This window comes from Aythya fuligula, chromosome 6, assembly GCF_009819795.1.
Source record: "Aythya fuligula isolate bAytFul2 chromosome 6, bAytFul2.pri, whole genome shotgun sequence".
NCBI classification, from domain to species: domain Eukaryota; kingdom Metazoa; phylum Chordata; class Aves; order Anseriformes; family Anatidae; genus Aythya; species Aythya fuligula.
Window position 1 is genome coordinate 14,047,527 of NC_045564.1, and position 21,016 is coordinate 14,068,542.

The 21,016-nt window shown below is 38.6% G+C and overlaps 1 protein-coding gene across 2 annotated transcripts in view; it reads right to left on the bottom strand.

The window, feature by feature from the left end:
• The window catches only part of NBEAL1 (neurobeachin like 1), a 79,697-nt gene extending 60,517 nt beyond the window's left edge, over positions 1-19,180 (bottom strand). The window contains exons 1-3 of one of the 2 annotated variants that reach the window (XM_032189861.1): positions 19,150-19,180; positions 18,353-18,652; positions 1,983-2,074 (exon numbers count right to left, since the gene is read on the bottom strand). In XM_032189861.1, coding sequence (XP_032045752.1) covers positions 1,983-2,074; positions 18,353-18,403 — 143 coding nt within the window. In that variant the 5' untranslated portion in view covers positions 18,404-18,652; positions 19,150-19,180. Of the gene's footprint in view, positions 1-1,982; positions 2,075-18,352; positions 18,653-19,087; positions 19,109-19,149 lie in introns of those variants that run through there. The other variant, XM_032189862.1, reaches the window with a different exon arrangement.
• Positions 19,181-21,016: the final 1,836 nt, after the last annotated feature.

A 21,016-nucleotide genomic window follows, 5' to 3' on the forward strand; every position in this document is an offset into this window, starting at 1 on the left:
ATGAGATTTCCAAGTTCTCTATTATGTGCATTTTTCCAATTTCCAAAACAGATTTCAAGAAATAATATATCCTGATTTATAGAAGAAACAGTCTTATCAGTTAAATCAGCAAGTGACACTCCTACTTAAGAGTACTGCTTTCAGAAAAAAAAAAAGACTAATATTTTTATTACATTTCTTAAGTGTTGTTTTCTTGAACAAAAAACAAAACATGTTTTACATTGACATGAAACTCCATGGCAGTCTTCCAAAAGGTTAATTTTGTCCAGCAATTTGTACAAGCTTCCTTGTCCTAACACAGTTGCTCATCATTTCCTGGCTTTTGCCCTTCAATACACAAGGTCTTTCAGGCACTTAGCTGGAAAGCACACCAAAACTTACATAATAAAAAAGCAGGGTCATGTCAGTCCCTGTTTTTTTGTGTGAATTTTTTGTTAATTTTAAATTTTTTTAAATCCATCCATCAAAGCACAAGAATAACTTGCCTTCATTCCTACCTTGTTTTGATACATTTTCTCTACATCTATTGTACAAATGACTGAATCTACACAAAACTATTCTTTCAGGCTAAACCACTAATCCTGTCATTAACCTTGGAAAAATATGGGATTTTACGTTCACAAAACCATTATTTAGCACAATGAAGATGCTGCTATTATTTTGCACAGGTAAGCTTCATGTTTCCTTTTAAAATTTTACTGAGTTGTTGTAAAAAACAACAAAACATGAGCACAAAAAAAGAGAAGAGTACCAAAATACCCTTCTCTTCCATTGATCACATTTCAATATTAAATAGTATGTTAAAAGATAGCTTGTCTTAAAGGAAAAACCTTTTTCCTGAACTAAACACATGATGTATTTTTGATATCTCACTGCAAAGATAACATATCTTCTGAAAGAGTACAGAATTAATTTGTAGCTTTTGCTTAGTGGTTGAATTAATATAAGCACAAAGAAGAAAAATTTCATAGAAATAGATCAGATGCCCAGTTTTCATCCAGTGAGATCCAGTTGCAGCATTCTTCATTTCCTTGTAACAGGAGAGGCTATCACTTACACTTCAAACAGGATCTGATCCAAAGTCCATTAGAGAATTTCCATTGATTTCAACAGGGCTTGGACTGCAGCCATCATGCAGAGAGAGGCATTCTTTGTATTCACTCACGGGTAGCGATAACAGCCACATAACTGACACCGGTTCTCATGATTTCTGAGCGCTCTAACATTTGTTTTTTCTTAAAACCCTTAGTTCATGCAAGCATCTCAAAGAAATCCAGTCTAAGGTTTCTATTCCTCATTTGCAAAGTTAGTTAGTCTTGAAAGCACAATCCTGAGAGCACAGAAAGCAAATTCAAAATAGTAAAGATGAATACCTGAAATTAGACTTCAATACCCATCTCATGAATATATTTTCATGATTGCGGTCAACATCATAGGTGAAGTCACTAATGCTCTTGCCACTGAACTCAAGTCTTCACAGATGCAAAGATCCCTTGAAAGTCCATCATTTGTGCATTTTAATTTTTAGAAAGTTTTCAGATAAAAAAAAAAAATTAATTGAGCATTTCACCTCATCCTCACTCTTGAAGCAATGCCAGAAATAATATTACAGACCTCTCTCCCTAGACCTTACTTCTATTCAGACACTACTGGTACAGATAGCAAATACTAATACTAATACTATTTCATCTGTAACATTTAATAATGAATACATATTCCACAAATTCACAAGGAAGAATGATTATATTTCTGTGAGCAGGAACAAGTGAACACCGAGATGCCATCTGCTGCTATAATACAAACACCAGTATTTGCCTAGTTTCATCATTCCCAGCCCAACTTGACCTTCAAAAAACAGGAGTGCCACTCAACAATTAAAAGCATTCTTTTGTTTAAAAGCGGTATTGATATTGAAAGAGACTGGGCTCTCAGCCAGGTCTGGTTCAGATATCAAAGGTAAACAGATCTGTAATTCTACATACCTAGTTGGCAGTTTCTCAAAGTCCACATCCAGAAACTGTTCGTAGCTAGAAACAAAACTATCCAACCAAAGCTTCAGGTAATCTGGATCTTTCTGTAAAAGAAAAAAAGGGTGGGAGAACATTAAGTAATACAGTACCTGAGATCATTAGTCAGCAACTCTGTAGTATTAACTTGAATGGAAAGCTTTCTTTAACACATTTCAGCTGGGCGAAAGGAGTGAATAGACTCATTTTTTACAATCAAAGTTTTAAAAAGTTGTTTAAAGAAATTGTGTCCTTCAGAATTCTCAGCGATGTTACACGATGTGACATTCTTGCTCTGGGTATCTATTGGTTAGTTCATGTTACTGGTGTCAATGCCAACCAATGTATTTCAGCTTCCCAACCCCACTCCCCAAACAACCATTACTTACTCTTCAGAGGTTACTAGTTTTCTAATACATACCAACTTTAAAAATTTACTAGTATATTGTATTCTTGAGAGCATGGAAATTAGTAGATAACTAGTAAATAACATTGTATAAATCTTATGAAATTAAGCAATAACTCGTGACAATTCTAAGCACAAAAAATAATTTGCATTCTTCTTCATTCATTGATCAACACAGCAGCTAGCAGCAGATCAGATGAAGCGTTCCCAGAAGCTATGCAGAGCTACTAGTGTACAAGCTACTTGTACACTAGATATCTATAAAATAGATTATAAATGCAAACTGTTCTTGGTAGAGCACATGCATTTTGTTCATGACCAGCAATCCCTCAGGAGTAGATACAGTGCCAGCAGGGAGGGCAGATACTAGAACCTATAGGGTGCCAAACAGACAAGACTTGCAAAAGCAACAGGTAAACCGTTTGCCAGAAGCATTTGGCTGATAACACATTGACAACTTCAGGCTAGGATAAGACCAAAGAAAACAAACAAAAAACCTATTTATTCTAGCTTCTACTGATTTACTTGCTGTAATAACAAGGCTTCTCTTATGCCACACTGTCATGATGGTATCACATGCGGGGTCACACCCTGGCAAACTCAAACACATCAGAAAACTTGCATCTCGGTGTGGTAGCCCTAAACCTAAAAAGCATGTACAAGCTTTATATTTCCAAACACAATTGTGCTTATAATTTACATCAGACCATTCTAAGTATAGCAAGATATTCAAACAAAGAAAAAAAATCAAGGGACATTAATAATACACTCTGAAGGGGACACCTTGCATTATGAACACGCATAGGAAAGGTGTCAGCTCTTCAGTTCAGGAAAGCTGCCAGAGAGATTTTAACTTGATTCTTCCTCCTTACAGAAAATCCTACTCCATCCACTTTACAACTGATTTACTACATATAAAGCAGTGTGGGAGTACCACACTTGGGATTATCAAGGAAAAAATCAATTTTAGTAAAAGCAGGATAAAAATCAGCTTCACTACATTATTGTCTTTTGATTGAACATGAAATGCCATTACCAATGCAGCGCAAGGAATCTGAGGCCATGGTTGCTACCTTTTTAATAATTAATGAATGTGACCAACCCAGCCGCCAATATGTTCTTCTGTCACCTCACTGTTCCCTATCTGAAACCTCAAAGTAATTGACTTACAGATAGGGAGGAAGGAGGATACTAAAACAACAAACAAGAAAAAATAAAAAAATAAAAAAGGAAAATTCTCTCAAAAAAGTCATTTGAAACAGTCTCACTTTAAGAGTCAATCTGCTTAACTTTCAGTAGCAAGCTGCCAGACCAAAACCAACAACTTCCTTAACAAGGACTGAGCAACGGATTCTGCTCGTGTCCATTAACACACATCCATGCTGTCCCATATTTTGTTATAGTTTTTTAAATTGTTTTAAAATATTTGCATACTGTATTTTAGATTTTACTGAATCTAATCCACAAGTTATAAAATTTTCAAAAAGTTTTGAAGTTTTGCTCATCCTTCCCTTCTCTCTTTTCTATACCTCCTCCCTTTTCCTTGTTGCCTTTATATTACCACAGATGTTCCCAAACAAGAGATTATTTCCCTGCCATGTGAAGACCAAGGAGCAATCTGTAAACAACACAAACACACACAGCATTCAGGGGGCAATGCTGAGGTAAAAGAACAAGTCACCAAGACAGACTTGCACACAGAGTCCTCTCAGTTCGAGACACCTACATGCAAAAGAGCCTACCAGGAGGAAAACAGCACAAAATAAAAATGCAAACCCAGAATGTGAAGCACTGCAAACCTTTTTTCAGTGCTCTTTCCACAGCATCTACACGAACTGTAAAGCATAGCAATTCCCTTTGCATTCTAGACCCTTCATCCTGCCTCCAAGACCCTCTTTAACTCTACCAGTACCAGAAACCCTGACACAATTTACTTCACCATTAATTACATATGTTCAGATACTGTGACAACATGCACCAAATGAAACTCTCAGCTAGATATGTATCTTCTGAGAGACTATTTGCTTTCATTGCCTTCATTATGTTTTCTTGTTCATTTTCCCTAGATTTTTCCCCTTCTTCTATTTAATTTCTGATTTCACCTTTCTTCATAATCTTTCTTCTCCCTGTCCCTGCTTTTTTTCCTCCTTGTGATGGTTTTCTTTTTGAAGTCATCAGTGGATTTGTTCTCTTCCCACTCCCCTTTTCAATTAAGCCCTCTTTTCTCATGACAGAAGAACTTTCTGCGACAGCGCATGCTGCAATCCGACAAACGGCTGTGTAGCCACACAGCAGGAGGTTGCAGCCCAGGCGTATGGGAGTACTTCAGATCTGCATCGCTACTGAGAGCAGCAAATCACTGACCTGCAACCCCAGCTCCAAACAATTCACTGTAACTTGTTAGCTCTCCCATTTTCTCTGTTGTCCTCCTAAGGAAGATGTATAACTTCAGCAGACCATAACAAAGCATCTTAAATACTCAAAAGCCTTGTCACCAGTTAAAACGGTGAAACCCATGGAATATATTCTCTTTTTCACTGCTTTCATAATTACCATTTTGTTATCATTCTGCAGACAGGTAGCTGGAGGCTGTATGTCAGACTGCAGCTCTGAATTATTTTTAGTTGTGCTAGCTGGAGATATACCATGCTTTTAAAACACAGCTTACAAATCAAGCTATGTTTTGATAACACACCACAAGGACATACCGTGATAAACCAAGCTGAGTTCGGTACTCTTTCCCAACCTCCTCCCTACACACACACACTCTGCAGACATGCCCCATTAGGTCAGCAAGAAAGACAGAAGGAACTTTTTGGTTTGGACAACATCAGTAAAAGCAGGGGAAAAAAAAAAAGATGCAAGTGGTAATAAAACATCTTCCACTAATTACAACTTTCCAATCACTAGAAAATAACAAAATGTTGATTGTAGAAACCTTACAGCTTTTTAAGTCACTACCTTAAGCAATTAATTTCTTTACCTGAAACTTGGCTAGCTTTTGTGCAAGACAGACATATATATACACACATTCTTATCTGAATAATTCATATATAGAAAATGCATGTTTTGAAAATTCAGGAAATTTTTTTTTGTCAAAGCTCAAAATTCCCAGAAGCTAAAATCCACCTTCAGTTGGCTGTTTCTCTTCAGAATGACACAATCATACTTTTAACAAAGCTGTGTCACTATAAGGATATGTGCAAAGCTGTAAGGAGAAGAGGAGGAAAAAAAAAACAACTCAACTACAAAGCTCTTTAGGTGGTAACTGTGAAGCAAACCACAAACACGTAGGACCTAAACTTGGGCTTCTGAGCTCACTGAATTGCAGTAAAGGCCTGTGAAACTGCTATAGCAACAATCATTCACCTGCACTAATGAAAAGAATTATTTTAAGCCTATTAAACCAACCAGCTCAGAGCACCTGAAAGTAAAAACACTTCCTTATACCTCCCTTTATTTAAATACTACTATTTTTTAAAAACATGCTTTAGGCCTCCATTTTTATACAATTTCCTTAGCACAGTAATAGTCACCACAGCCCTTTAAAATGAAACACTGCCAGGTCTGAGCACTAGCATGTTTCCAACAGGTACAAAACCAAAAACAAACAACAACAACAAAACACCCAGAAGTCTTTGTTGTTGTTTTTTCAACATGCATAGTGCAATACTAAAAGGAAAAGAGTTGCTAAGTAAGATCAGTTGATCTCCACGCTGTACTCCAATACGTAACACAATACTGCAGCTAAATGCTGCCAACCGGCAATTTTCCCATAGAGTCTGCTGTTTTAACAGTTGCACTATACAGAAACTTTAGCAAGGCCACACTTAGCCTTGGCACAACTGGGAAACAAGCTCCTAACACCAGCACTAAAGCGAAGTCTAAAAAGAAAAGGATTTGTCTAAAGCCATTCTGACAGATACGCTCTACAGCAATGAAAATTAAAGAAACTAAGTAAAATCTACACTAACTTGAGACAAGCTCTTATCTTTGATATAATAAGTTATCTACAAGTTATAATAGCTTTGTCTACTCTTTATGAGGACTGACGAAGTGAAAAAAAGCTAATCCAGCTTTTTTTTTTTTCTCAGCAACTAGCATGCCTAAGCAAAAAGGTCATCAGGAAAAGGCAATTTTTACATCAGTGAAAACATTTTTAAAATTCCTAATAATCTATTTAGTATTGAACTCTTACAGATTACTCCAAGTTAAATGTAAACTTTCTACACAAACCTGGCACTGAAGTCCTCCCACTAAGTCTTCAGCCATGTGCCTGTGGAGTGCAGACACTTACCCACGACTTCAAATCAACATTATTGATGCAATTATGTAAGTGGTGTTTTTTTTGTTTTTTTTTTAAATGTACTAATTAGCTACCCTCTATTTCTGCAAAAGTTTCCTATTATGTGTAGTTCGAAGATGATGCTCTGCTGAGGCTTCAAATAAAAAAACGCAGGGCAATGGGCGAAGATCAGCACAATTTTTACAGCCACGTTGAGGAAGTTGCTAAAAACAAAAGCTGGATCCACCCGAGGCTATTTTCAGTGCCGCACTCCACGCTCCAAAGGCAAAATCTCCCTTCAGGGCAGCTCAGGGCGCGCCTGCCTGCCTCATCCCACAAGGCAGTTGTTTGAAGTCCTTAAATGCAACGTGCAGGCATAAAATAGCCAGCCTGCTTTGACCGCTGCGTGTAATAGTCAGTCAATCTGCAAAGTGGATTTCAGTTTACCAGCACTGCCACCAAATCTCACCAGCACTGGTACTATAGTAACTAATGCCCCCATCCCCAAGCACTGTGTTTAAGCTGACAGCAATCCTTTGGTGTTAAGGCTGAATTGTACCTACTATAAGTAACATTTAAATATTATATAGGAAAGACTATTCAACTTACCCGTGTTACCCGTGATCTAAAGGTGGTATTAAAAGTAACAGAACTAGTCTGTATAACGCAAAAATCAACAGTTTGAAAGAAGCTATTCATTAGGGGATCGGGTTTGTTAGGTTTGAATTGTGGTTTGGAAGTGGCACGGGGCTGCCACCATCCATGGGATGAGCCCAGTTACCAGAGCTCTTCAATTTCTTTGCATTTGCTAGAAAGAACTACAGGTAAATTCTGCGTACAGGCTGGCATGTGGCATTTCTGTGCTCCAGAGTCCTCTGCACAGTGCACTTACCAGAAATTTACCAGGCTGTGAAGTGTTATCATCTATTAACTCACTTTTCCCCTCAAAATTGATACAACGAAAAGCAGTAACAGATGGAAGATGTATTTAAAAAAATAATCAGGGAATAAGAAGTATTTTGAATAATCCAAATGCAACCAGAATGACATGGTGTCAAAATTCTGCAGTGTCAAGATAAGCCTCGATTTAATGCAAATGCAGACCATAGCTTAAGAAAGGTTTAGGGTTTAATGCCTGATTGCTTTGAAATTCCAAGTTCCGTCATCAATTTAAATAAGAAAAGGACTGAGCTGCAGCAACAACGCACAAAGCCAGCTTTCGCCCCATCACTTTCCAACTTTCACTGTGATGCAAGAGACAATATAGAAGAACAGGGAGAGACCAAAACAAAGCAGGGCGGTGCACCATTATTTCACCTAATTAATAGCTAGATATTGTCGAGTCTTTGAGCAGATACAGAAAACTTCTGAGAACTTGGGTACAACTTATCAAATAAATCTGTATTCGTTTCAAAGCATCACACGGTTACTTTCCACCTAATTCTGCCTAAAGTGAATTCTTATTTCCTTAGCCATGGATTTAACTGTTTGCGTTTGTCTTCTCAACCTCATTGTCTCTTAGATTAACGTTGGACTACAGCTAATAACAAACTGAAGGTACAAAAACCCCAAATGAGCTTTTCTGCACCCTGAAAAAATCAAAGACTCAAAAACTAAGACATAGCAGAATTTGTGTTACTGGTGCAATTCTATTTGGTATCCATTTCACTCCTGCTGGTACAATTTTAAAATTATTATCACAGGTAAATAATGAGATCAGGTTTCTGCAAATATCATGCTTCTTCTCTGTGCCCTGCTTTTTCCTCAAGAGCTTTGTCTATCCAGCACATCCAAAGCTGCGTGGACCTGGGGAGGGAAAAAAAAACAAACAAAAAAAAAAACACAACAGTATGCAGTCATACCTGAGCCAGTGTTCTCACTGGCACTCTCAAAACCATTTTTGTATTTTAGGTTATACCAAAGATGCATCTTTCTCATCACAATATTTTCTCTCCCAAATTCCAAGTTTGCCCTTGAAAGCATGTGAACAGTACAGACTTAAAGAGTTTTGAAAAGACATATATTAAGGAGCTCCATAAATATAACCATTTTCCTCCTTGCTTCTCAGAACTTGCTAAACCATTTAACTGACACTTCCCACGCAGCTTCAGTCATTTATCAAGGAAATTGTTCATTCCACCTAGTCAAAAGTTCAGCAAAAACACAGGTAAATGAAAGCCAAGTTTTGTGTAATTGAACACTTTAGCCAAGCACTTATCACCAGAGTTGGTGATGTGACTTACACAGCCTGCACCTGCCACAACCATTTTCTACAAAACTCATGTAGATTATGTCACTTGAAACTCTGGGCTGACGTCCCACATGGATTGTCAGTTTACAGCTACAATCACTCTTCCAGAAGAGCCAAGGATTTACTCTTTGTTTAATGCTTCTAGTTCCAATAACTTTTAAAACTTTTTTCAGTTCCTCTACTCTCCTTGCACATTCCAAGTGAAAATTGATAGAAAACTATATGAAGGTATGATGGTTTCCTAAAATGATTACTTCTAATTTAAGAATAATCTTGTAATCTTTTTAAAGGAGTCAAATTGCCCCCTTTTTACTCTGCTTTTTATGGATGTTTCTTCTATCACTGCTGAATTCTTACCTCCAATATAAGCGCCACCTTTTCAACCCCTGCCTTAGCTATTAGTTTTTAAATGTATTAATGGGACGCTCTTACAGGTTCTTATGCAGAACAGGTTATTGGACAATAATACAAGTACTTAGCTCTCCCTACATTAACAATTAAAAGCAAATGTATTCACTGCTTTCATCCAGACTTCAGGAATATGTCCTCAAAGATTTGTCTTCATCCCCATGCCCCTTGCAAATTCCAGAATTACTAGGACTAGTTATTTAAATAAAGGTATATTTTCTCTGTTAAATTACTATCCATTGTATAATTAAGGGTTTACCACCTGCTTTGATTTCATGCTCTCTTTGTGTTATATAGAAGTAATATTTAACAATGAATTTATTTTGAGGTTTTGTTTATGCCTCCCTCAAACATCCTTTAGGTAAAGTTTTTAAATGAAGCTGTAAAGGCTTCTAAATCTCTTAAATTTCCTCAACTGCTTTAAAATATACTATACTTTTAGATAATAGCATTATTAGTTATTCTTGCAGTTTAATTGAATTCCTAAATTTACTCATTCACAATTAACAGTGTTACTCAGTGGTCAAACAGTTATTTAATGCATTTTATTCCTTATTACAGGTACAGGGAATCCTCAGTCATAAACCAGACAACCAGATTGTCATAAATACTTGAAATATCAGGGAAATTATCAATACAAGCCAATATTTTATCAGCACAGAAATCTAACTCCTGATGTTGGGATTTGCAGATGCATAGAGCATCTGAAAACAGCATTTAATATAAGAATAATCAAGTTTGGTTTTCACTTATTGGTGTTCCTGCTGTATCTCCCAACTTCCTCTATTGCAGCCTCTCTTTTACTGGAAGATAAATTGGAAAAATTAGCTGAAAAAATGACTTCTAAAAAAAAAAAAAAAAAAAGGATTCCTATCTTTATTGTTGAGATGTATGCATGCTTTGATGTTTGTTTGGTTTTCTTTTCCTTATATAAATTTCTTTCATCAAGAAAAACTCCGTAATTAAAGAAGCTCTTTTTCATGGCAGCTGTTCAGCCTTTCTAAAGCCTGTAAATATTTTAACAGTATCTATTGACAACATTTGGATTCAGGCATTAAGCTCCAATGCTGTTCAATGGGCAGTTGGCAAGCCTTCCTCCCAGTTCCATTTGTGTATTAGAGCACAAACACACTGCACATTTGAGTTGATCCTGCAATATTATTTTATCAGGACACATGCTGTCCCCAGATCTGAATCAGATGATCCATTGAAAAGTGCCATACCTCAGATACCACACAACAGCCCAATGTTTCCTGTATTTACTCTTATAGTACATCACACAGAACCAGAAGGCTGTTTTTCTTGCACTGTGATAAATCAATCCCTGGAAGAGACACTGAATTCTTTCAATTCATTAAAAGTTTCCTCTGAAATATTTTCTACATTTGCTGGTATGTTTTGAACTGGATGTTTCTCATTAAAACTGTAAAGCAGCTACATGTACGTATTGTGAAATATATAATAATACAGAACAAAAATAATTTCCCTGTAGCTAGCAAAATGCTAGGGTTTTCTAACATTTCTGTTCTGTTTAGATATATCTGCTGTCTCATCTCAATCTGAAGCCTGCGTTATCTGTGGCAGAGTCCCTGTTCTGGTTCGAACAACTGTCAACACCAGCACTAATTATGTTAGCTCTCAAACTATGAGAAGTCCCTTTAAATAGCAGACAGTAAAATCAGAATGGAAGACCAACTGTTCCTGTTTACCTCTTATCCATTCTTAGTTTAGCATCTTGAAGGCAGAACAAGGGTAGTGTCACCAACCCACTGCCCCAAGTGACTTGGGACGTGTTCTTTTGCAAGTTACATACTCGCAGAATGGCAGAGACGTATTTAAAGCAATCTTTTATGCATAGAACATTTCATTACGCAATCGTTGCATAAATCTTCATTCACTTTTTTTGGCAAAGGAATGAATTTACATGACAGTGGTCTATGAAGAGTTACTTTTACTGAACACTTAGTTTGATCAAGCATTCATCTAGCTGTTAGCTGAATACTTCTTTATCTAATGTAACAAAGGCAATATATAGCAATGTGATATGAATCACTGTCAAATCAGCAATTGCACAAGAAGGAAGACAACTGCAAGCTGAAGTCAGGATGAGATCACATTTAGGATGCAAAGGTCAGTGTTTCACAGAACTTCCAATTTAACACCAAAGATTAGGCTGTTGTTGAATTACATGCTTCTCATCACAACTAAAGACAATTTTGAAAAAAACAAAAAACAATAAAAACACATTTTTAAAGAAAGTGTAACATCATTTAGTTGAACAAATTCAGTTCAATCATACTGTTTTATGTAGCCTTACAAGAAACTTGTCTAAAAGCTGACCTGATCGTAACTTTTTTAGTGTTTAAAAATACTCTGATTTTATACAGAGATACAGGTTAAAGTCAAGCCAAATTTCACAATATTTAAGATAAACTTAATACTCCCTTATAATTTCATAATACTCCTCTGGAACTCATGTATTTGCTCTCACTTGCTGAATGCCACATGAAATCCCCATTTTTTGACTCAGGTGGCTAAGACTGAACTACAAAATATTGTCAGGAAACAATACTTCATAAACGAGTAGTGAGAGGACTGCTTGACAATACTAAAGGACCACTTGACAGCCAGTTAGTAGGTCAGCTTACCAAGTCTGTCACACCACATACTGAGGAAACTGGTACATTCTTGCTCCAAGTCAACTTTTCTTTAAATATAAAGATCATTCCAGTTTCATGTCATTTTTGGCCTAACACAAGGTGGACGATGCTAATGGAATTCCCCCCTTGAAAGGATCCAAAGGAACCTAAATTCTCACAACTTAGGATCAAATTTCTTTTAGTTCTATACAGATCTTAGTACTATGAATGCACAGAAATTACTCTTTCACAGACTCTTCTCACAGCACAGAGCATGCATTAATTTAATTGAACTGTTTAGTCCTCATAATGCCAACATAAGTTTAGCTCAAGCAAGTTAAATGTGTGTGTTTGTGTTAAAGCTCCAGCTTCAAGCATTTGCATTGCAATGGTGTTACCATCTTGGAGAAAGCCACAGAATTACAGAGAAGCTAGCACTGCCAGCACACCACTGCCTGTAGCACTTCAGTCTTCACAGAGGTCTGTTCCCGACTAACAAAGAAATCCTGGTTTCCCACAGGACCACTTATTTTTATCATTCAAGTCTTATGATTCCTGTGAGGCACCCTATAAGGACCCAGAATCTCACTGGAGATTCTTCCCAGACGAGGAAGAAAATAACTCAAATAACAGGACTTGAAATACACCAGGACATTTTTACAATACCGCATGTACTCATTTCATTATTTTTTTTTTCTGTACAGCTTTTGATCTAGAACTAAAATGCTCTCCTATAAGAAGTATGACTTCTCTTTCCATGCTGTAATATTATTTTAAAAAGGAAAGATAACTTACAGATATCGCTCACCAAACCAGAAAAAAAAAGGGCAGCACATTTATCTCAATAAAATTGTATCTGGTTTAAAAAAAAGCAATACAATGCAACATATGAAAGTACATTTCTTAAGAAGATGGGCTATCCACAAGTCAGCTCTTCTGATCACAGAAAGTGATGTGATTGTCTCAGCTGCCTGTGTTAGTAAAGACCAGAATGTTGTAATTAGCCTTATAACTGTTAATACACGGAATCTACTAATGATGCTAAGATCGAATACTCCTCCTTTGAAAGGGGAAGCACAGGCTAGAAACTGGCTGACAAACAGACAGACTCACGGCTTTCCCTTCAAGCTATTGTATCACCTATCAGATAAGGAAGTGCTGAAATGAAAGCATGACTTTACTGAAGACGAAAGATTAAGAAAAAGCCCAGGACCAATTACTGTGTGAAACCCTGCCTGGCACAATTACAATTCTGAAAGGGGAGAAAGTCGTCTTGACAGGACTCAGCTAACACAGCACCACCATCCTTTGAATAGCTAATTCTGATGATACACTATCTTGCATGCTTTTCACTAGCTGCCTAACAAAGCAGATTCGTTTTTAAAGGAGCCAACCCAGTTTAAAAGCCTTTTACAGCGCTTTCATCACATTCAAAAAACTTTGGCATGAGTCTTGACCCAGCAGCAGTGTCCTTTACACACTACAAGCCTAATCCTGAAATGATTTTAAATTACATTTTGGATTTACAATTCATCAAGTTGTCCTGGCCCCTCAGTTAAGAGCAGCACTTAATGTCTGCTTCAACCTGTTTTTATAGATATTACTTGAAAGCATCAGCTCTTCTCAGACTTTTTTGAGCTGTCAACCCTGTTTTATAGACAACTTTCAGCATATTCTTCTGAAAATTGATCATTAAGCTTTTAGGAAAAAGATTTTCATGTTGCTTTTACTGTACTACCCACAAGCCCTGTGAAATGCTCATGAAGAGCCAAGGGCTTCATATTTAAACTTCCCTTTGCAAAGCATTCAGGTTTTTTTTAGAGGCATTTGTAAGTATTCAAGTAAAGTAAGGAGTATGAAGTTGTGACATATTACTCTATACGTTTAAAGAATAAACAATTTCAAGAAAAGAATATGGTAGAGGGTTAGTGGATCTAACCATTATTATTAGGTTTTGTTTTCATGTAAGCTGCAGCTCTTGTTTCAGCATCACTTATCAGCCATTGTTCATATTATTAAATAAACTAGATTACTGAAAATCTTCAGCTTCTAGAAAAGCAAAAATTCTTTCTTCCTAGAAGATATTTTCCCCCAAACATTTATTGTCTGTTTCCTGTCCCATTTCACCACCCTGAGTTTCCACCCAGTATAAAAATCAATCAATTTTGATCTAGTCAGAATTCTATAGTAACTATGCACACACAGTACTACTTAGCCACGTTCACTTCATTGATACTCTGTATGCTACATTTTCTGCATCTATTTCAAATACATAAGGTGCTAGGAAAGACCAGCTTTTAAAGACCATAAGTAACACAGTGCAAACAAAAAAAATCAAAAATCCTAACATACTTTATGTCAAGGAGTCTGAAATACCTATCAGAAAAACTGGAGAAGATGAAATGCACATGGTTAAATTATCACAGATACAATGCAGGTTGAATCTCTTTAATTTGAATCTGCAGTAAAAGTCACTTCAGAGGATAACAAGACATGAATTAATTTTGCATTCTGGTACATAATTAACATCTAAGAAAAGGTTAATCACCTAAGATTACAACAGTAATACTGTTACAGCTATGCTGGTCTAAGAATACAAGGCAAGACTGGTAGAGCAGATCTAATGGAAGAGATTACTTCAGTCACATGAACATGAAAAGGTCACAGAAACACTTCCATGAAAGCAGCCCTTTCCCTAGACTACCTCAGTTCATCCAGTAGATGGAGATTTATATCTCCTGCTATAAACTTAGCTTACTGAAGCATTTTCAGGTATCTGCTGCATACTCACTTCAGTAAGGGTTTTATGTTCCTATGTAGATGATATTTAAGGCTTCAAACTGATGATCAATAAGCTAGTGTTTGGTACTACCTTTGTCTACTTAGCCTGCTGCAGAACTTTTGCTAGTGAACTCTATAGAAAAGACTTGTGTTATCTATTCTACATTTATCTCAATTACCTCAGAAAACACACATTCCTCCATTCAGATGAAAGACAGCAGCTTGCATTCATATCAACATTCAAGTGAGTAACAGCATTGTACATTAACAGAAAATCAAAATTAGAAAAAAAAAATCACCAAAAACAATCATGACAGCAATATGCATCTTTATTCATCTTTAACATTGTTGTTTTTTTTTTTTTCAGCAATTTTGACAGCATTTCAAAAAAGAAAAAAGAACAGAAAAAAAAAAGAAAAAGAACAACTCGAGGCAGAAACAGCTCAAACAATTAACAATACAGTGCTGTGATATTTAAGTCCCAGTGACTCAAAACTAAACTTGACTAAATTTAATGAGCTTCTAAACTGCTTCCAGGCAACACCAAAAGCACTGTCAGTCACGTGTGGCTATGACTTTCATCGGGCATCTAAACAGCAGACAAATCTGCAGCTTTGTAGCTACTGGCCTATAGAGCACAGCTTTTAAAGGAACAGAATCACAGAGGGAAAAAAAGCACCACCACCAAAACTAACATTAGAAACTGCCAGATGAAAAACAACAGAACACCAACTAAAACCAAACTTTTGCAGCCATCAAAACACAACTTTAAGATAAAAAAATAAAACAATACATCACACGCAATATCATTCAAAGACTGCTTCTGTAGATATGCTGGCTACATGCTGATGTCTGCCCAAGTCTCCAATTGCTGATAGTGCACAAACGTCAATGAAAATACAGAGATCCCCTCCTAATGTTACTTTGCACAAAAGTAAGTGTTGCAGCTTGTGCTTGTCACTGCACTGGGATGTAAAGTGATCACAGAACAAGAACCGTTACTGGGATTAATGGTAAAATACTAACACTATCTATCATCCACCACTTTAAAACAGTAAGAAGTTTAGAAGTTTTGTTGCTGTAGCACACAGTGCTGTATTTTACATACTATTACTGAGAGCCTGATCACCTGAAAAAGACAAACTAAAAGGCTAGTTATTATTGCCAATGTCAGGCATCACAGAAAAAAAAAAAAAAAAAAAGAAAAGGATTTCACTGTTGCTTTAGCTAACAAGGCTGCAATCCCCAAAGCTGTACACTGGAGATATGTAAACTCGAGATCATTTACTCAGATGTTTCTGTAGTTTGGAGACATCTTGCCTTTCCAGAAGGCTGTCAGCCACAACAAAGTCACCTGCAGGTTATGGAGCTACACTTCTAACTTTATCATGTTACTGGTGATTACTGCTACATCTTCCCATTGTGCTATATGCTCTAAGGAAAGCCAAGTACAGCACATTCTAGATGATCCTGATGTATGACTGACTGAACAATCTTATTTACATTACAACTGCACAACACTTTACACCCTAACACCTAAACTGCTTCAGTTGCTCTTAACTCCACAAAACTCAACCCAAAACAGAATACTTTTTTTCTGGTGCCTGCCTCAAGCAGAGAGAGAAATCATTTTAACCTGAATGAGATAGAGAGAGAGAGAGAGAGAGAGAGAGAGAGAGAGAGAGAGAAATAAATAAATAAAAGTTGTGTGCCCAGCTTTTTTGGAAGAAGTGAAGACTGTTTTTGGAGTCACTCTAGTTGCCTGGAAATTTCAAGCTGTTTTTTTATAGCATAAATATTTCTACTTGAGAAAAAAATATATAAATCCATGTAATTGTGCCCGTAACATATAATCCTAGAAGGAAAAAAAAAAAAAAATCAAACAAAATCCCAAAAGTGAAGTCTCTGACAGCTTACAATGGCTGAGTACATCAGAAGTTTTGTTTGTTTGTTTTCCTGTTAGGGTCTAAATAAGTCTATTCCCGCCATGTTAGTGCAGACCAGAGGACACATTCATCATTCCTATTAAGAAACTGAGCATCCTCTTACTGATCTGAAGCACACACTGTATACCTTCCATTTCCGTGTTGTCTGTATGCCAGCAAGAAGGTTGCATAAAGAAAGCTGAACTAGTTACAATTTGAATGAAACGTTCAAGCAAAGGGGGAAAAGGTGTAAGAGAGAAAAGAAATTTACGAAGAACTAGGGAAGAAAGAGACAGACTGTCTAAGCACGAAAACTCGGAGTTTGGCTCATCTCCCCAGTCCTGTCTCTCCCAAAGCTGAGGAAAGACTGGATTCTTGGAGCCTGTTCCAGGAGTCCTTGTTCTTCTCACATCGATGAACTCACTGGCAAAACATCCTTCTCCTTCAGTACTAGTCTAGTTCCCACTGCCATTGATGTTACTACATCAGTTTAAATGGCAAAGGTCTACACAAACACATTTCAACCCAACAGATAACCCACGTGGCTATCAGTAAGATGTCACACCGTGCTGTTATGTTTGCACTAGTTTTATTTTTAACTACAAATAGAGCATTAGGGTTACAAACTCAGACAAATTAAGAAAAGCTACAATTAAGACAGCCTTGTGCAACCCTCATCCACCACTTTGTGTGCTTGTATTAAGACAGTCTGTACTTAAAATCCCGCATTCTGTGTTCTTGAGGTGGATGTTCTCTACAAATGAACCCGGAAACAGAACGAGAAAATGTTTACTCTACCCTTAATGCCTTACTGGTTTGAAAAGTTTAGGAGACTGTGATGCATACGTAATGTAAGACTGCAAAGAGAAAAGGCAAAAGGAAAACAGGGAGCAAGGCCACCAAAAGCTTTCCTTGCCACAGCCACAAGGTTTCTACACAGTAGGCCGGTTCCTTCCCCAGTCTTTACATTTTGTATGTTTTTTAATGTTTCTTATTTTATGAATATCTATTTAGATAATCTGGAATCTAATCTGTGCACATACTCAGCACTTCTGGTGGCAACTCAGACCTCTGCTTTAAACATAGGAATTGCTTTACACTATGAAGTACAAATAGAGACAAGACAGTATTTTAATAACATTCCTGTTAGGTGAAGGAAGTTCATTACTATTAATTACTTTGATGTTATGTTGATAACCAGCAAAGGAGTACTCAGAACTAACTTAATATATCTGCTGTTTGAGAAGGCTTTGGCTAATATAGTTTAAATAAAACTGGTCCTACACAGAAAACCCTAAGGTTAAAACCAAATACCAGACAGCAGCGGATTAAGTGAATACAATCTATCTTAATGCCACAGCTGTATGAAAAAATAATTTGTACACATGCATTTACATAGCTAAAAGGTATAGCTAAAATAAGTGCTTACGCTGAGCCATAACCCTGCACAATTCATACCTCATCACAAAAAAAGCCCAACCTGAAGAGTAAATCAAGAGCTGAAGTTGTAAATAGCATAAGAAGTTCAGTTATACCCTTAGAGAAGCCATGCAAGTTGCTACGCAACTTCTAAGCAAAGGAATTGTGCTAAGAGATGTTACAAAAAAAATTTAAATACCCAATTTACAAATAAAAGGAAGAATACACTTACCTTATTGCAGTAAAGCATCCAGAGCTCATACAGCCTCTCCCGGGATGCCATTCCTCCCCTTCCTCTTCTGCCTCACACCAGCGACTTCTGTTCAAGATCCTACCATGCTCCGTTCTCAAGTGCTCTTTCCGCAGTTTTTGGTTTATTATTAGTTATATCATAACCCAAGAAGAAGTCAAGGATTAAAATAACAGGGTCTCAGCCTCTCCTTTTTGGGTAAGCAACGTAGCACAACACAAGAGACTGAAGACAACAGTCGAGCATGTCCGTTCTTCGCCAGGGGCACTTCGGGCGTAATCTCTGGAAGTGAAAGCATACCCTTCAGGCCTGTGGGCGAGGAAGGAGGAAAAAAAAAAAAAAACAAACAAAAAACACAAATCCGGACTTTAAAGCCCACAGACGACCTCGGGAACTACACGGAGGCCGGTCGCGTTGCTTTCGTGCCTGGCACTACGCTCGCTGCCTTATCCTTCTCGGAAGGAGCGAGCTGAGGGGAGGCAAGGTGGCGGCACCGCGCCTCGCCCGCCCGCCACAGGGCACGCCACGGCCCCGGCTCGGCAGCCGCAGCCCCAGCCCCGAGCTCCACAGCCGGCCGCAGAGCCCGGCAAGCCGAGGCGGCGGCTGCCCCAACACCGCCGCCGGCCGCGGCCTTTCCCGTTCCCCGCGGGAGAAGCCCAGCGCCGCGCTTCGCCGCCGCCTCCCGGGCCAGCCCCGCCGCCCCTCGCCGCCACCTACCGCGCCCACGACCTCTCCCGGCTCCCCCCCCCGCACCACCGCGGCCTCTCCCCGCAGCCTACCCGGGCCACGGCGGGGGGCGGCCGGGCAACGCCGGGCTGTGGAGGGGGCCGGGCCTCGCCACATCGCCCGCCCCGCCCGCATTCCGGCACACGCCCCGGGCCGCCGCCGGGGGGCGGGCAGCCCGCGGCCGCCATCTTGGCCGCGCCGGCCGGGCACAGCCTCCCCGCGGGCGGAGCGCCCGGGGCTGGGATCCTGAGGGAGCCTGTACCTCACACACACACAGCTCGCGTAGAGAGAGAGCACTCCTAAAATGACAGATTTCTAAAAGAATTGTGAAAAGGCTTCGCTCTGCTTACTGGTGTGGCCCTTCTCAAGCACGTCAGCAGTGTGCTGAACAACCCAAGGCAGGACACGCACAGCAAAGGGCTTTTCCTGCGTGCTGCTTCCATAACATGACACTTCCAGTGCTGCTGGAGGGATCTCCCGGACAGTGAGGCACACGGGCACCCCTCCATCCATCTGCTCCCTCAGAAAGTGAGGCTGGAGATAAATCAGGGCAAGGCAGCTGCAAGGAGACATCTTCTAGGGGCAGCATTTTTTTCCCTGTGTTCTGTCAGGAGAATCCCATCCCTACGATCCCAAGGCTTCAGCTCTACTCCTGCCACCCTTTCGTCTCACCCAGGTAAATCTCAGGCAGCTTCACTTGAAGCAGAACTCACCATTCCCTGTATAGTCAATTCATTTGTAGGGGATTTCCACAGCTCTCCAATGGTTCATGGTGTATTTGGAAACCCCCTGCAAAGGCATTCATTGATCGTGCTATGTAGTCATATCATCTGCTGTATAAAAAATTGCTGGAGTTGGATATGTGTTACGAAGAGCACAGATAGTTTGAGATCAATCCCTGCACATACCTTTGATTGCTTTATTCTTCAAGAAGTTTCCCTGTAAACATTTAAGAACTGATCAGTGTTAGGCCATGCCAATCAGCAGTGCAAGTGTAGAAGTATATTTCCCTGCAACATCTGAACATAGTTCTTGCCATGGGTGGAAGGAAACTGACAAAAAAAAAAAAAAAAAAAAAAAAAAAAAACACTCTAAAATTATATTTAGTTGTGTCATACATGTGTTTTGGTGCTCAGTACTAGCCACAATGCTCTCCCACCTTGAGGTTGCTATGTGATTTTTTTTTTCAGTCAATAAAAAAAAAACAAGTTCAGAGTCCAGTACTATCCTCAGAGCAGGGTCTGCTATGCTTAAAGCACCTCAGACCCCTGCCCAAAGGCAGCCTTCAGGAAGGGGGGATATCCCACCTCCTCCCTGAAGAATTTACCTCAGGGCTTGAGTTACGCTGGCAACTCCTCCCTGACAGCCAACCTGCGTCGCCTGTAGAGTAAATGCAAGTCAGTATTATTTGTCCTTTCACAATAACGAGGTGAAAAACAAGCTCTTTGTAACATGCTTTGACATTTAAGAGTTATTTCATCTTCTTAGTGTCTTTTCTAGAATAAACAAAAGCTTATTTCAAGCTTTCCTTACAACTTGCTTCTTTTGAGGCCTATGGAACACTAAATACAAACTCAAACTTTCTTTGAGATATTGCTCTATTTTCTTTTATTACTAATTTTTGTAAGTGATAATACCTGTTCCCACATACAAAATACTGCAGTAGGCCTCAAGGAAGCAACAGGCTTACACAATAATAAAAATGTGATACACCTGCCTTATTAAGTACTTCCACCCACCTAATTGAGATGCTCACAGACTATAAAGCAGCCATTTTCCCCTCTGTTAAAGCTCTAGAAGTATAGTAGATCTTAACAGTTTAGGTAATGACTGATATTTTTTCCTTTTGGTACAGATATTTGGTAGGTGGGTAGGTGTTTTGTATTCACTAACTCTGTAATGAGTTTTTTATTGTGGTAG